At 46.0% G+C, this 18,162-nt stretch overlaps 1 protein-coding gene across 5 annotated transcripts in view; it reads left to right on the top strand.

Annotated features, from left to right (window-relative positions):
- The window catches only part of kynu (kynureninase), a 283,739-nt gene that overhangs the window by 253,670 nt on the left and 11,907 nt on the right, over window positions 1-18,162 (top strand). For all 5 annotated transcript variants that reach the window (XM_068035006.1, XM_068035003.1, XM_068035005.1 and 2 more), the window contains 2 exons: window positions 8,488-8,573; window positions 17,635-17,865. In XM_068035006.1, coding sequence (XP_067891107.1) covers window positions 8,488-8,573; window positions 17,635-17,865 — 317 coding nt within the window. The remainder of the gene's footprint in view (window positions 1-8,487; window positions 8,574-17,634; window positions 17,866-18,162) is intronic.

The raw sequence follows: 18,162 nt of genomic DNA, 5'->3' as shown, positions 1-18,162 counted from the left end.
TTGTGGGCTGAAATGCACCACCACCATGACTGCTGGCTACAGCAGCTTGGCAATAGGCACCAATGCCAAAAACAACAACGCAAAACATCACCTGGCAGCTTCATGTGCGGCACTTGTGGCAGAACCTGCCTCTCAAGGGTTGGCCTCCACAGCCATCAACAAAGGTGCACCTTATGAGGACAGCCCATCTAAATGTATTGTTTGCTGCGTGTCCATCTTCTCTCGTTGATGGAAAGATGCCAACACACAACATATATACCAATCTCCCACTGTAACTTCAGCAGAAGCTCCAGAAAAATGGTGAAAGGAAGAACTTGCATTTAGATAGAGCCTTTCATGACCTCAAGATGTCCAAGAGAACTTTACAGTCAATTACGTATTTTTGAGGTATAGTTTCTGTTGTAATGTCGGTAGTGTGGTAGCCATTTTATGCACAGCAAGGTCTGACAAACAGCAACATGATAATGACAAAATAAATTGCCTTAGTGATGTTAGTTGAGTGATAAATATTGGCAGGACACCAGGAGAACACCCCAGCTCTTCTGCACACACACACTATGGGATCTTTAATTTCCACCTGAGAGGGAAGATGGGGTTTCAGTTTAGCATCTCCAGAAGTGCAGCACTCCCTCAGTACTGTACTGGAGTGTTGCCCTTTATTTTGTGCTAAAGTATCTGTCTGGAGACTTAAGCCTACAAACTTCCAACTCAAAGGTGAGTTTGCTACCACTGAGCGACAGTTTCTCTAGGGCTGCTGCCAAACTCCCACAGCAGGAGATCAGAAAAACCCTCAAGGAAATTTTACCCCATTAAATATATGGAAATGTTAACCTTCATGAAATTCCTTTTCTCTACACTTGGGAGCAGATTTACTTATTTCAGCAAAATAAGTGATCCATATGTTTGTCCATCCGAGCAGAGAATTCAATTTGACGTTCTTTCCCTGTCTTTGCCTACTCAATTTCAGCAAACCTGCTGACTTGAACGTTTTTGCATTAACATTTAGTTAATTTATCGACTGTTCAGGAACCATCCTACAACATGTCTTGTTTTTTGGGGACTATTTAAAAAACAGGAAATATAAGTAAGTAGAGTCCATTGTCTGCTTTTTTACATGGAATTTAAGATTGTTATCATATTTAAAGTAATGTGAAAAAATATTTACGACCAACTTCCCAGTTCTTTTCCCTCTTCCCCTCCCCCTTCCCTCAATTGCTGGAGTTTATCAGCATGCACTCACCAAAATGCTCTGTGTGTTAGGTTAGTTGCAATATTCATGACTGAGATGAATAGATTATTGTTTGGTAAGGACATGAAGGTCATCTGGTAGCATTATGGTCATGTTACTGATCAAGTAATCCAGAGGCTTGAACTAATGATTCAGTGGCAGACGTTTGAATCCCACACCAGCTGTGGAATTTTAAATTCAATTAATGAATAATAAGTCCAGAGTTTAAATAAAAAGTATCAGTAATGGCGACCATGAAACTACTCAAATAAAAACAAGAAATGCTGGAAATACCCAGCAGGTCTGGCAACATCTGTGGAGAGAGAAGCAGAGTTAACGTTTCAGGTCAGTGACCCTTCTTCAGAACAGGCAAATATTAGAAATGTAAAAGGTTATAAGCAAGTAAAGTGGGGGTGGGGCAAGAGATAACAAAGGAGAAGGTGTAGATAGGACAAGGTCACAGAATAAAAGGTCATGGAGCAAAGATATGTTAATGGTCTGTTGAAAGACAAAGCATTAGTACAGAAAAGGTGTTAATGGACTGAAAATTGAACAGGTGCAAGTACAAACATGAAAAACACAGTGGGTAAGCAAACTGAACAAATCAACTTGAAATAAAACAAAATAAACACGAAAGAACACATACAAAAAAAAAGGAAAAAGAAAAAAACAACTAAAAACAAAAGTAATTTTTGTTTCATTCAAGAGGCTCGACACCATCCAGGACGAAGCAGCCTGCTTGATTGGCACCCCATCCACAAACATTCACTCCCTCCATCACTGTTGCACAGTGGCAGCAGTGTGTACCATCTACAAGATGCACTGTAGCAACGCACCAAGGCTCCTTAGACAGCACCTTCCAAAAACCGCAACCTCTCCCAACTAGGACAAGTGCAGCAAATGAATGGGAACACCACCACCTGCAAGTTCCCCTCCAAGTCACACACCATCCTGACTTGGAACTATATCGCCGTTCCTTCACTGTCACTGGGTCAAAATCCTGGAACTCCCTTCCTAACAGCACATTGGGTGTTCCTACCTCACGTGGATTGCAGCAGTTCAAGAAGGCAGCTCACCACCGCCTTCTCAAGGGCAATTATTGATGGGCAATAAAGGGCCTAGCCAGCGACGCCCACATGAATGAATACATTTTTTAAAAAGATGGAAATCTGCTGTCCTTGTCTGGTCAAAATCTGACTCTCGTCCCACAGCAACTGGTTGTCTCCGAAATGAAAGAGCAACCCACTCTGTTGTGCTCAAGAAGGCAGCTCACCACTACCTTTTCAAGGGCAATAAATGCTGGCCTTGCCAGTGATGTTCACGCCCCATGAATTAACAAAAAAATACAGAGCTAAGGTAGGTAAATGGAGTTGAAATATAAATTCCTATGATCTAATTGAAAAGAAGCACAGGCTTGAAGGGCTGAATCACCTAGGCCTGTTCCAAAGTTTCTTTTCATCTATAACTAGGAGAGTGAGATCATTTTGTTCAAACTTCTTCGTATTCACCATCAGTACTTTTCCACAGTCAAGGGCTCTCTGATGTAGTTCACAATGCAACATTGACGTTTTATTTCTTCAGCCTGGAAATTATTATTATTAGCCTTCCTTGCTACACCCTATCAGCCAACAGGAGATGGAATTTGCTGTAGTTGGTAAATGAAAGTAAATGCATTTTCAACGTATTGTTTTCACTGCCATTGTTTTCGTTGCCATGGTCATTGACCAGTCAAAGGATCGATGAAACTTTAATTCTGTTTCTCTCGTCACAGATGCTGACAGACCTGCAGAGCTTTTCCAGCATTTTCTGTTTTTGTTAGTAATTTTCAGACTAGCTAAGTCCAAATGTCAGCCAACATTAATATTAAGATCCAGAAGCTCAGTGTTAATCACTTCAGTAACCAGAAAAGCAAAATAATTTGAGCAGATGGATTGCTTGACTCTTGCTTTGTTTTTCGATTGTCATCCTGGGCCTAAACCAAGTTTCCATTTCCTGACATGCACCCAGAGAACCAGGAGCATTTTCAACTAATTTGCATAAATCAAGGGGCAATAAGCAGAATTCTACATGTACACCCAGCTCATGATGCCTTAACTATGCTATGACAACTGAATTTACATATAAATGTGTAATATTTTGGAAATTTACTATATAGCTTGTTAATTAATGTTAGATATTGCTAGGAACTTTAAATTCAGCTTACAAAGAGTTAATTTCCAGAGATACATATGCCATTCAGAATACTGATTATGGTAATTTGTGGATGGGGTTACCAGACATCAGATTATTCATTTTTGCATTTTAGCTTAGCCTCCAAATAATTGCAAGTGTCACAGGGGTCAATCCACAAATGTCATGTCATTTAAGAAATGCCTCCAACCACCAATATCAAATCCAAATGCAAGTCTGTCTGTCTGTTTTCCTTCCTTGAGTACGGGCAGAAAAGTGGAGTTGAGGCCAAGATGAGATCAGCCATGATTGAATTGAATGGCGGAGCAAGCTTAAGGGGCTGAATTGCCTACTACTGCTCCCAGTTCTCATCTTCCTTCCTTCATTACTTCCTTCCCCCCTCCCTTCCTTCCCCCTCCCCTTCCCCCTCCCCCTCCCTTCCTTCCCCCTCCCCCTCTCTTCCTTCCCCCTCCCCCTCTCTTCCTTCCCCCTCTCTTCCTTCCCCCTCTTTTCCTTCCCCCTCCCCCTCTCTTCCTACCCCCCCTCTCTTCCTTCCCCCTCTCTTCCTTCCCCCTCTCTTCCTTCCCCCTCTTTTCCTTCCCCCACCCTTCCTTCCCCCTCCCCCTCTCTTCCTTTCCCCTCTCTTCCTTCCCCCTCCCCCTCTCTTCCTTCCCCCTCCCCCTCTCTTCCTTCCCCCTCCCTTCCTTCCCCCTCCCCCTCTCTTCCTTCCTCCTCCCCCTCCCTTCCTTCCCCCTCCCCCTCCCTTCCTTCCCCCTCCCTCCCTTCCTTCCTTCCCCCCTCCCTTTCTTCCCCCATTCCTTCCTTCTTTCCCCCTCTCTTCCTGCCCCATCCCCCTCCCTTCCCCCTCCACCTTCCTTCCTTCCCTCTCCCCCTCCCCCTCTCTTCCTTCCCCCTCCCCCCTCTCTTCCTTCTCCGTTTCTTCCTTCCCCCTCCCCCCTCTCTTCCTACCCCCTCTCTTCCTTCCCCCTCCCCCTCTCTTCCTTCCCCCTCCCCCTCTCTTCCTTCCCCCTCCCCCTCCCTTCCTTCCCCCCTCCCCTCCCTTCCCCCCTCCCTTCCTTCCTTCCCCCCTCCCTTCCTTCCTTCCTTCCCCATTCCTTCCTTCTTTCCCCCTCTCTTCCTTCCCCCTCTATTCCTTCCCCATCCCCCTCCCTTCCCCCTCCCCCTTCCTTCCTTCCACCTCCCCCTCCCTTCCTTCCCCCTCCCTTCCTTCCCCCTCCCCCTCCCTTCCTTCCCCCTCCCTCCCTTCCTTCCTTCCCCCCTCCCTTCCTTCTTTCCCCCTCTCTTCCTTCCCCATCCCCCTCCCTTCCCCCTCCACCTTCCTTCCTTCCCTCTCCCCCTCCCCCTCTCTTCCTTCCCCCTCCCCCTCTCTTCCTTCCCCCTTTCTTCCTTCCCCCTCCCCCTCTCTTCCTTCTCCTTCCCCCTCTCTTCCTTCCCCCTCCCCCTCTCTTCCTTCTCCCTTTCTTCCTTCCCCCTCCCCCTCTCTTCCTTCTCCTTCCCCCTCTCTTCCTTCCCCCTCCCCCTCTCTTCCTTCCCCCTCCCCCTCCCTCCCTTCCCCCTCCCTTCCTTCCTTCCCCCCTCCCTTCCTTCCTTCCTTCCCCCATTCCTTCCTTCTTTCCTTCTCTCTTTCTTCCCCCTTTCTTCCTTCCCCATCCCCCTCCCTTCCCCCTCCCCCTTCCTTCCCCCTCCCCCTTCCTTCCTTCCACCTCCCCCTCCCTCCCTTCACCCTCCCCTTCCTTCCTTCCCCCTCCCCCTCTCTTCCTTCCCCCTCCCCCTCTCTTCCTTCCCCCTCCCCCTCTCTTCCTTCCACCTCCCCGTCTCTTCCTTCCCCCTCCCCCTCTCTTTCTTCCCCCTCCCCCTCTCTTTCTTCCCCCTCCCCTTCTCTCCCTTCCCCCTCCCCCTCTCTTCCTTCCCCCTCCCCCTCTCTTCCTTCCCGCTCCCCCTCCCTTCCTTCCCCCTCCCTTCCTTCCTTCCCCCCTCCCTTCCTTCCTTCCCCCCTCCCTTCCTTCCTTCGTTCCCCCATTCCTTCCTTCCTTCCCCCCTCCCTTCCTTCCCCCTCCCTTCCTTCCCCCTCCCCCTCCCTTCCTTCCCCCTCCCCCTCCCTTCCTTCCCCCTCTCCCTCTCTTCCTTCCACCACCCCTCCCTTCCCCCTCCCCCTCTCTTCCTTCCGCCACCCCTCCCTTCCCCCTCCCCCTCTCTTCCTTCCCCTCCCCCTCTCTTCCTTCCCCCTCACGTCCTTCCCTCTCCCCCTCCCTTCCTTCCCCCTCCCCCTCCCTTCCTTCCCCTTCCCCCACTCCCTTCCTTCCCCTTCCCTCCCCCCTTTTCTTCTTCCCCCTTCCCTCCCCCTTCCCCATTCCCTCCCTCCTTCCTCCTTCCCCCTCCCTTCCTTCCTTCCCCCTCCCTTCCTTCCTTCGTTCCCCCATTCCTTCCTTCCTTCCCCCCTCCCTTCCTTCCTTCCCCCCTCCCTTCCTTCCTTCCCTCCTTTTCTCCTTCCCAACCCCTTTCTCCTTTCCACCCCCCCTTCCATCCTTCCCTCTCCCTTCCCTCCTTCCTTCCCTCCTTCCTTCCCTCTTCTCCCTGCCTTCTGCCTTCCCCCTTCCTTCCCCCTTCCATCCTTCTTCCCTCCTTCCTTCCTGCTTCCTTCCCCCCCATCCTTCCCTCCTTCCTTCCCTCCTTCCTTCCCCTTCCCTCTCTCTTCCCTCCTTTCTTCCCTCCTTTCTTCCCTTCTTCCCCCTTCCTTCCCTCCTTCCTTCCTTCCCCCCTTCCCTCCCCTTCCCCCCTTCCCTCCCCTTCCCCCCTTCCCTCCCCCCTTCCCTCCCCCTTTCCCTCCCCCCTCCCCTTCCCCCTCCCCTCCCCTCCCCCCCTCCCCTCCCATCCCCTTCCTTCCCTCCTTCCTTCCCCCCCTGCCCTCCTTCCTTCCCCCCCTGCCCTCCTTCCCCTCTTCTTTCCTTCTCCTTTCCTCCTTTCTTGTCATTGCAGAATAACCATTGTTGCTTAATTAATTTTTTTTATACGTTCAGTCCTCTCTTCCCAGTTAGTCTAAGTCAGAGAATGATACATCGAAGCATCAGAATGCCTCATTGGGCACATTTAGGTTGTCAACTGAAAATTGGGATCAGATACCTTAACTTGTGTGTTTTGTTTGACCCAGTCCTGTGAGCTTGAACTTCAAGTGACTGGCAAATGCTAAATGTTTTGCTGCCTCCTCCTCTCAGTGGACACTGGCCAGGCGACTGCCTGTTTTATGAAAATGGCCTGATCCCAAGACCTCTTGTGGGCGTCAGTCCTGAATCTATGGCCCATTGTTACCATTTCACCAAATTGGGGAAAGAGTGGGGTAGATATTTGTCATTATGGCCCAAAAAAGTATAGGAGGGTAGTGTCTTTTACAAGTGTGATCCTCCTTGTTCGTGTTTTTTTTTTTATAACCCCAAAGTAATATTTCATACCTCTGCTCTGTAGTCAAGCACCTGTGCAATCTCTCACTATTTGCCTTCTCAAAACATTTCTTAATTTTGAATACCTTATGTATCACACCTGAACCTTCTCTGTTTCGGTGAAAAAAGCCCCAGATTTTCAGACCTTTATTCATAACTTTAACCTGTCATTCTTGGTATTGCTCCAGCGAATCTATTTCCATAGCTCTTCCTATAATGGAGTGCACAGAATTGAAAGCAGTATAAAGTCTTGCTCGGGTCTGCAAAAAAAAAACCTGACCCAGGCCCGACAGAACCACATCCGATTTGAGCCCGACCCGACCCGGGTCCTTCCATTTTTTTCCGTGCCCGACCTTCCGTTTTTCACTTTGTTGCTGATCTGCACAAGCTTAAAATAACTGTAACAAAAACCCACCTTTCTAGTCCAAAAATTAAATTAACTTTGGAGCCTTTTACCTGTGATGGAGCGTGTCCGACCCAGCCTGACCTGAGCCCAAATGCCGGACCCTGAAGTGCAAGTCGACCCGACCAGAACCTGACACATGTCGGGTTGGGTAGCCGGCCTTTATGGCAGTACACCAGCTCTTGGCCAAGAACAAATTCATCATCACTTCCTTGTTTCTTTATTCAATAGCATCCATATATAAAACTCAAAATCCAGTTGCCTTTTTATGTCCTTTTCTTCCTGCAATCCCACCTTTGCACCTGTTGACTCTGTTTCACTGCTCCGTTAAGGGCTTTACAAGCGAAGGTATACTTCCTCTCAGTGTTATTTTCTCTAAAAGTTTTACTTTATATTTCTCCACGTTGAACTGCAGCTGCAAATGATCTGTGCATTCCACTATAATGTCAATATCCTCTAGACATTCTTCAGCAGATTTTGCTGTGTTCCTAATATATTACCATCTGTAAACTTTGCTATCATTCCTCTTGTCCAAATCATTTCTATAAATGGGAAACAAAAGAGGTCCCAGCATGGATCCTTGAAGCACACAAGTACTGCTGATCTGAAAACCATCCATTTACCCATTATTTTGTCCCATCACATTTCTCTCCAATTGGCACATTCCCTTAAATTCTTTGTCTTTCTGATGTGGCCCGGACTAATCACTCTCTAAAATCCATATATGTTCTGTGATTTCCTTAAAAAGTCAATTAAGTCTATTAAGCACAACCTACTCTTTATAAAACTAAGTTTATTATCCCTGATTAGTCTGTGCAATCCGATAACAAATTTCACCCAGCACTGTGGACTCTAGAAATTGTCCCACAATGAATAAGAGACTAATTGGCCTGTAATTTCCTCTTAACCTTTCCCTCTTTTTGAACAAGGTAGTGAGAGTTGCGATTCTCCAGTCCTTTGGCACAATTTGCATTTTCAACGAATTTTCAAAAGTTATAGGGCTCGTGCCTTCACTACCTTTCCTCAGTGCATGGAATGAACTGGTCTCTAAGGAGAACCTGAACATCTTCTACTTCCGCTCCCAGGAGGATAGTTACCAGTTTGCCATTAGACATCTAATAAGTGAGGGTTTGAATCTTCCCTTTGGACAGGGGTGAGGAGAAACATAACTCACAATAAAATCAATGCAAAAAACCTCAAATCTGCATGCTTTTCTTTTCTCTGCTTATTAGAACTTGACCTAAGCCCTGGCGTGAAAGGATTTCGACTAACAAATCCACCCATTTTATTGGTTCGTTCACTCCAGGCTAGCTTAGAGGTAAGTGCATCGATCTAGTTGAGAAATTTTAGTTTTCAATAAACATGTAAGTGTGTAAGAATAATAGAGTGAAATCTAACTTTGTTTTTATTTGTGATGCCTAATATAGCTTAAGTTGTGCTGCGTATCCTGACCCAATTAGAAAGATTTGTCCAACAACAGGAAATAAATGTGACACTAATTAAAAACTAGTGAACCTTTAGCAAACCTCGAAAATATCAAGGATTGAATTAGACATAATTTCACGTTTTACATCAACTGCTTCTGTTCACTAATAAATAGTCAAGGATGACACGGAGGATGTTTTATCTCCATTTATATAGCACCTTTCAAGACCACAGACTGTCCCAAAGTGCTTTGCAGTCAATGAAGTACTTTTAAAGTGTTGTAATGTAGGACCACAGCTGTCAATTTGCACACAGCAAACTGCCAGAAACGGCAATGTGATAATGACCAGATAATCTGTTTTTGTGATGTATATTGAGGGATAAATATTGGCCAGAACGCCAGGGATAACTCACCCTGCTCTTCTTCAAAATAGTGTCATGGAATCTTTTACAGCAGATGGGACCTTGGTTTAATGTCTTGCCTGAAAAATGGCACTTTTGACAGTGCAGCACTCCCTCAGTACTGCACACAAGTATCAATCTAGACTTTGTGCTCAAATCCAGGAGTGGGATTTGAATCCACAATCATCTGATTTAGAGGTAAACATGCTACCAACAGAGCCATGACTAACAGTAGTGATGGTTGATAAAAATTAGAATAACAGTTAATATAACATCATAAACAGCATATTTTTTTAGTTTAGAGTTTAGTTTAGTTTAGTTTAGAGATACAGCACTGAAACAGGCCCTTCGGCCCACCGAGTCTGTGCCGACCATCAACCACCCATTTATACTAATCCTACACTAATCCCATATTCCTACCACATCCCCACCTGTCCCTATATTCCCCTACCACCTACCTATACTAAGGGCAATTTATAATGGCCAATTAACCTATCAACCTGCAAGTCTTTGGCATGTGGGAGGAAACCGGAGCACCCGGAGGAACCCCACGCAGACACGGGGAGAACTTGCAAACTCCACACAGGCAGTACCCAGAATTGAACCCAGGTCTCTGGAGCTGTGAGGCTGCGGTGCTAACCACTGCGCCACTGTGCCGCATATGGTTCATCGTTGCCCACGACACATCATCTGAATGCATCTTAACATTTCAAACAGTAACATTCAATTTTGGCAGTTACAGAATATGCTTGCAAAGTTAGCCATTGTCAGTTTGATTGATAAAGTAACAGATGGTATTTGTGTATTTCCTGTTTGTCTATATCTTGGACAGTGTTAAATGGAAACATATAGAAGGTGAAATTAGTCTAAGGCGGTAGTGTAAAATAGGTGATAGCAAATCAGCACTGGTTTTTCACCCAATCACATTTTATTTTCTAATGGCCTCTTTGATTGCATTGTAGTTTAATTCCTAAATCAAAACTGTTTTTAAATCTTTTGCATTTGTCTGCCTCCAGTCTTCAGGGTATGACCATAGGAAGTTATCTGTAGTCTTTTGACCTGGTTTTACAGTCTTTTTTCCTAACTACCTGCAAACACCGGATCTGTCAGTCATTTAACAAGGTTGGAGTTCTCATCAAATTATTTTTCATAATTACACCTATCTGAAAGTTTTTTTTTAGTTAATTATGCAGTACTTTACAAATTTACATTTATTAGAGCCATCTCCCAGACTCCAAACCAATAGGTGACAAACATCTGGTTGAATCTCTTAATTGTTTTGTTGTAAAAGGGATGTAGATTAAACTCTACTACAGTCAACACTGTTTTTCCTTTAACATCTTTTTTGTCTCTGCAATTGCAGATGCTTTAAACACACTGGGGGGAATTTTATGCGCCCCCCCAAGAGCGGCTTTGGTGGCGGACGGGGTGATTTAATGGATGTTTGGCACTGGCAGGGGCGATTCTTCTCAGGTGTTGGTGGGGGAGGCACTGAAAGAGAAGTGTATGGAGGCACAGGGGAGGATACTTGGGCAGGACAGGGTGGGGTCTCGGGTGCAACAGCAGACAAGGGAGGAGGGTAGCATTCAGGGTGTGTAGTGTTTGATGCTGATGCTGGCTGTGGGCGGTTGCAGGGGCTGGTGGGTTAATGATTGCATGACAGTAAATAGATCGTCATGAGGGGCCTAAAGGGAGGGATGAGTGCTGTCCATGTCGGGATCCTGTGGGGCAAAATCAGGGTACTGCCTGGCAGGGCAAATGGTCACAAGCAAAAAAAATTATGAGGGGGTGTGGTGCTGGGGTGAAAACTGAAAATGAAGGTAAACCAAGTCTAAATTATAGTAAGCTTATTCTATGGCTGCAATCAGCTGATGCTGATCCTTGTGGCTTGCAACACAATGATTTATTGCTGTGTTGCTCATGGTGTTTCAGAGAGTGACGCAGGTTGCACCAATGAAAGTCCATCCCCGCCGCATGATCACACGTGTCTCTCATGGCTGTCATTGCACCATTAATTTGCAAAATTGCATGCGAAACAGGAAAAAGAGGGAAAGCGGAAGTTCCAACAACTTCCCGTTCCACTGTCGGAAACACCACGGGACTCCTAGAATCCCAGCTGTTATGTCAGATTTGCTACAATATTTCTAATAGATTTTATGAATTTTTAATGCAGCAGGCAATAATGGAGTCACTAGCTATTAAATTATAACTGACAGCAGTGTCTGAGACTACTGAAAATTGGTGAGGTAAAATTAGGAACAAATCCCTCGATGGCTGGCAGCTGGGTGTCACCTCATGAGTCTGTGCTTTCTTCCTGCCATAGTGGATGCTTGTGCGCCTGTTTAGTGCCTGATAAACAAGCACAGCAGGTTTGGAATTCTAGGCCATTGAATTTTCTTTCAACTTTAAAAAGAAGCTACATCTAATCAACTGAATCTAACAAGGACAAAGAAAAGATGTCTTTGCTGCTTTACGATTGACTTGCTTTACTGCAGACTGATACTATGACTGACTACTGATTGGAGGGATATAATGCACCCTATTGCGTTACCTTAGTTTCAAAGGGAACCTTCAATTGATCAATCTAAGTGATTCATGTGTTAGGCTTCAGCCTTTTTGCTGTCAATTATTTTCAATAGTTAGCAAGTTTTCTGATAAATTTCAAGTCTCCTAAAGCATGGAGTGCTCAAGACAGTGTATGCTGGAATTTTTCTTTCGGGGCAGGACACAGAGATTGGGACTGTGTCTAGGTCCCAAACCTGCCCCAGGGGGAACAGCCACTCACTTGTGATTTTTCCCCTGGGACCAGTTCATGGCCAGAGGGCAGGTTTCCATCCAATTGAGGAAGGCAGGCAAGTTCCTGAAGTCAGAGGGCCGAGGGAGCAGCAAGCTGCAATGGAAGGTATGTAAGAGAGATGACATTTCAAGATGCAGGTGCTCTCCAAATTTTTTTAATTGTTTATTAAAAAATAGATTCAGCAGCCAATTCACCACTGTGGTGTTGGGGAGCAGTGGGGGGTTGTGGTTGGGGGAAGCTATGTACTGGGCAGCCTGTGGCTGCTGCTGCACCCAGGTGGGCAGGGAGGGCCTCGAGGTGCTGCTATGTGGCAGGGACAGCTGTGGAGAATCTGTGTCAGAGAGTGCAACCCTCTCCAAACTCTGCTCAGCTGGGACACACATGTTGTTCCCTGGGGGCCATCAATGAAAAGGAGAATCACCGAGGAGCAGCAGAGAATGTGTGATATGCTAACAGGCTTTCCAAGCACACTGACCACGCTTTCAGAGCGGGCTGCTGGGTGCCTGCCTCTAGGCACATAAACTGGCCCCCGCTGCCTGCGGGAACCAGGAGGCCAACTGGAAAACTCCATTTGGCTCCATTTAATTGGCATCAATTAGGCTGTTAATGCATACCGCCACATACGGATGGGTAGCCCATCCGGCCCTCAATTCCACCTCCATAAAAATGGCAGAGGTGGGATGGAGCTGGGGACCCAGCACGCAGGCCAGCAAGGCTATTTCTGGTCCCCTCCTGCCTCTGAACCCGGCCCCTGTGGAGGCAGAAAATCCAACCCGATGTCTCCATCTTACAATAGCCCCCTTCTCAGCCATCAAGGTGCCTCATACAAAAAATGAGAGGATGGGACAGATAGCTGGATTTTCATCAGGTGACTCACACTTCACAAGTGAGCAAGAGCAGATGGTAGTGGCAGGGATAGCTGTGGAGAGTCCATGTGAGAGAGTGCAACCCGCTCCAAACTCTGCTCAGCTGGACACAGATACTGTTCCCTGGGGGCCGTCAATGAAAAGGAGAATCATTGAGGAGCAGCAGAGAATGTGTGATGTACTGACAGGCTTTCCAAACACACTGACCATGATTTCAGAGAGAATGGAGCAATCCACCTCAAGCATGAGAGGGATAATGTTGCAGGGCACTGTGACTATATCTTTTTGCATGCAGGTGGCCAACTCCATGGAACATGAAATGCAACAATCAAATGAGTCAATGCATGCCTTGACCATGGCCAAGCATGCCCTGGATACCAACTTTCCTGCTATCTTAAACAGAGTGACAAATATGTTTGCCTTGGCTTAAAGCGCCACACTGATCCACACCAAAGCCCTCTGCAGCACCGTGGTAGCCGTGAGATGGATGATGGCGAAAGGGACCATGGAAGTGGGGACTCCACTCAAAGAACTTACACTTCTCAACCACTGACATTGCACCCCATGCCTCTCACCCCCAGTTGATACCCAAAATGCTGCTGCTTCTTCCAGTGGCTGAGTTTTCCCCTGCACAGGTTCTGGTGGAGCAGTCTTTGGCAGGGCCCTCAAGGGCTACAAAATGCAGGGTTCATTGGCCAAGAGCATCTCAGCAGTCACAGCAGGGATCTGAGCAGCCTGCCTCAGTGCTGCTGAAGCAACAGTGGTTGCACCACCAACAGCAGTATGAAAAGGAAGAGTAAAACTTTGTAGTTGCACAAGGGTATGCACGTGGGTGTATAGGGAAAAGTTGTGTTGTAAAGTTTCCCTGCTTTTGTAGAATCATATAAATGCTATTACTTTGCACCACTTTCCCATCTGTAGGAAGCCAGCCAGAAATGCAAACCCGAGCGCGCACTCATCTGACTGGCGTCGTGGCAGGTGAAGTTCACATAATTGCCAGCCCTGGCAAGGAACCCATCAGTCCAACCCATGTTATGCATTTGCGCACTGCCTACTGGGAGACTCTGAATATGTCTGTGGCAAAGCCAGGTAACCAGAGGCAGAAAAAGCTGAGGGGAGTGGTCACTTTGACAGCTACTGGCAATAGAACAAAGAACAAAGAAAATTACAGCACAGGAACAGGCCCTTCGGCCCTCCAAGCCTGCGCCGATCCAGATCCTCTATCTAAACATGTCGCCTATTTTCTAAGGGTCTGTATCTCTTTGCTTCCTGCCCATTCATGTATCTGTCTCGATACATCTTAAAAGACGCTATCGTGCCCGCGTCTACCACCTCCGCTGGCAACGCGTTCCAGGCACCCACCACCCTCTGCGTAAAGAACTTTCCACGCATATCCCCCCTAAACTTTTCCCCTCTCACTTTGAACTCGTGACCCCTAGTAATTGAATCCCCCACTCTGGGAAAAAGCTTCTTGCTATCCACCCTGTCTATACCTCTCATGATTTTGTACACCTCAATCAGGTCCCCCCTCAACCTCCGTCTTTCTAATGAAAATAATCCTAATCTGCTCGACCTCTCTTCATAGCTAGCGCCCTCCATACCAGGCAACATCCTGGTGAACCTCCTCTGCACCCTCTCCAAAGCATCTGCATCCTTTTGGTAATGTGGCGACCAGAACTGCACGCAGTATTCCAAATGTGGTCGAACCAAAGTCTTATACAACTGTAACATGACCTGCCAACTCTTGTACTCAATACCCCGTCCGATGAATGAAAGCATGCCGTATGCCTTCTTGACCACTCTATTGACCTGCGTTGCCACCTTCAGGGAACAATGGACCTGAACACCCAAATCTCTCTGTACATCAATTTTCCCCAGGACTTTTCCATTTACTGTATAGTTCACTCTTGAACTGGATCTTCCAAAATGCATCACCTCGCATTTGCATGGTCATCAGGTCCAAAAGGAGGCAGGTCTTCTTCTAGGAGGCTGCAGATATTTGCCGCCATCTAACACGAAACCTAAGCATCTTGAGACACTGCTGTTCCGATATGTTGAGGAAACACATTCTCTACCTGTAAAGCCTATGTCGCAGGTTGTGCCTCCTGTGAGCTGCACCCCTCTGCTGCTCCCCTCTATGATTCTCAGCTGCAGGTCTCTCAACAGCAAGCTCCTTGTCTGAGGTCCAATCTGAGACAGCCAAGGTGCCACCGATCCTGATGTGATTCAGGAAACCTCCAAAGTGTAGAATGTAAACATGCAGCAAAAGTACTGTGAACAAGCTCTTTCCACCAGTAGGTAAGAAAGCAACTGTGAGTACTGAGTATTTAATGCAGTAAACACAAAAGTCCGAGTGTATCAAGCCTGTGTCCTCAGTACCTTGCTCTATGGCAGCGAGGCCTGGACAACGTATGTCAGCCAATAGCGACGTCGCAATTCATTCCATCTTCGCTGCCTCCGGAGAATACTTGGCATCAGGTGGCAGGACCGTATCTCCAACACAGAAGTCCTCGAGGCGGCCAACGTCCCCAGCTTATACACACTACTGAGTCAGCGGCGCTTGAGATGGCTTGGCCATGTGAGCCGCATGGAAGATGGCAGGATCCCCAAAGACACATTGTCCAGCGAGCTCGCCACTGGTATCAGACCCACCGGCCGTCCACGTCTCCACTTTAAAGACGTCTGCAAACGTGACATGAAATCCTGTGACATTGATAACAAGTCGTGGGAGTCAGTTGCCAGCGTTCGCCAGAGCTGACGGGCAGCCATAAAGACGGGGCTAAAGTGTGGCGAGTGGAAGAGACTTAGTAGTTGGCAGGAAAAAAGACAGAGGCGCAAGGGGAGAGCCAACTGTGTAGCAGCCCCGACAAACAAATTTCTCTGCAGCACCTGTGGAAGAGCCTGTCACTCTAGAATTGGCCTTTATAGCCACTCCAGGCGCTGCTTCACAAACCACTGACCACCTCCAGGCGCTTATCCATTGTCTCTCGAGATAAGGAGGCCAAAGAAGATTCCCATGAGTTTTAATTATTCTTCCCCCTGCCCCCCCGACAATTGCTGCTGTGTTCTCCCCTTCCTTGTACCTTGTATCGGCGACATTCAGGAAGCGTGAGAACCTGTGGATAAGATGTTAAACTTAAAATGTGTTGAAATAGCCCTCCAGTTGAGCGATTACCATATGCTACTCGGCAGCTTGCCCCTCCCGATGAGGTTGGGCTCAACCAGCCTAAAGCACTTGAGGTAAGTACAGAAGTCAGCATTTGGAGCCAGCTTCCCGTTGTGCTCGTGTTGAAACTCACACCCATGCCCAAACCCATGTGCTCCTCCAGGTTCAAATTCACCCCCCACCGAGTGTCTGTTAATGTGAACAATGGTATTCTAAGCTTCGCCAACAGAGACAAATGTTTTGCCTTGTCCAGATCCAGTGTTACTGACATCACTGCTCATTTTACTAAACAATCCTTTGATTGCTTGACAAAAGAACCTGAATGATAATTCCCTTGACCCTGAGATCATATATTTGGGAATACAATCAAGACAGTCAAATATCAAAGAATTTAAGTCCTGCAGTCAAGTCCTGAGTAAAATTTATTGTCAAAGATAATAATCACAAAAATGCCTCTAACCCATGCCTATTGTGTCTTTGAATCTCTATTAGTTAATTTGGGTTAGGTAGTATGTGATCTGGCTCTGTCTGTATTCCTGTTAAATCCTCAGTGTATAGATCTAAGACTCAGATCTTCATGTTCACACCAACAACTAATACTTCAATATCTAAGGTGTAAAAATGAATGCTTTGCTGATATCATTTGTTCCTGTTCAATTTCCTTCAGAGCAGAATGTTCTCCAGGACAAATGGAACCCTGATATCAGTAATCTATAACTTAAAAAATAGCACATCTCTTAGCAATGAAATTCATAGTATGCATACAGAAGGTTGCTGAAGTTTGACAGCTAATTTATCAAAATAGCTGGGTAGGCGAAAATTACCATTTTGTAGTATTACTGTCCTTTTAAGTAAACTACAAATTCAATCTGTATAGCTAATACAGAAATTATACATTGCTTAAAACATTTGTATTCATCTGAATTTCAAATAGAATGCTGCCTTTATCAAAGGGTCATGGTGTAGAAGGTTATGGAAGTTGAGGCAGCATTTTACCCTTTCCTCTTCCAGATAACGGTCAAGCAATTCTGTGCCCATTTTTTGGGTGCTAAATGTCTCCAAAGCATCCAATGTTGGAAGCAAGCAGTGTGTGGATAGTTTCACCTGGAAGTAAGCCACCTGCTATATTGGATAAGGTGATTCCCCTGGTGTTGGAAGCACATGTCAGGAACATTCAAAGATGCAAATAATTTATTGCAGGATCTATTCTCCATTTTTGAATGCCCCAGTGCTTCACACGCCATGTACAAGAATCACTGTAGATAAATGGAGTTACCAATCAGCCATGATCTGACTCAGTGGTGGAATCGAGGGGCTGAATGCCTTTCTCCTGTTCCTTTGTAACTGGGAGAGATGTGGGATCTCCAAGTACTTCATTGACCTGCAATGCATCCTCTCTAAATCTGGAGTATTTCTTTCAGTGTAACAGTTGAAAATAATTTGCTAAATGTCTGGATGTAACGGTGGAATGGATGGAGAGAAAATTGTATAAAAGTATATGAGTCGAATGAGATTTTGTTTTCCAGGAGTAAAAGTTATAGTTTGTTGCTCTACAATTGTCGCATTGCAAGAAAACAAGGAAAATTAATCACTGTGTATTCTTATATTGAAAAAAATTGATGTTTAATCCAAAAATGTTGTCATGGTTGTATTACTGCAAAATGTGCTGTATTTACTGTATGTCTCTAGCAAATATATCTGTGATTAATTCCATTTATTTCAGATCTTTAATCAAACTGACAAGAAAGCACTGCGGAGAAAATCTGTTTTACTTACTGGTTACTTGGAGTGCCTGATCAAGCATTACTATTCAAAGGTTCCAGATAATCCACAGAAACCATATGTCACAATCATTACTCCTTCTAATATTGAAGAACGAGGCTGCCAGCTCTCATTGCTTTTTTCAAGCTCTATCAACTTGATTTTCATGGAATTGATGAAAAGAGGAGTTGTAGTAAGTAGATGTTTGGTATTTGTTGTTTATTGCTATAACCAATTCATGCTAGCTTTAGATACTTTCTCGAGTACACAAGCAACATCAAGTTTCCTAATTATATGCAAGTTGACTTGCATTGTCCTAAATCGACTTGTATGCCAACAAAACATAGGAATATAAGAATCATATTCTCATGTGATCTGGATCAGATACTTCAGTTTTTCAAACATCTTGGACTGGAATTTATGTGCTCAGTTTTTGAATGTAGGGATCGCGATTTGTGACCTGCCCATGCCAATTCCAAATGAGCTATGC

The sequence above is a fragment of the Heterodontus francisci genome, chromosome 7 (assembly GCF_036365525.1).
Source record: "Heterodontus francisci isolate sHetFra1 chromosome 7, sHetFra1.hap1, whole genome shotgun sequence".
Lineage (NCBI taxonomy): Eukaryota > Metazoa > Chordata > Chondrichthyes > Heterodontiformes > Heterodontidae > Heterodontus > Heterodontus francisci.
This window is presented reverse-complemented; position numbering and strand designations above follow the sequence as displayed.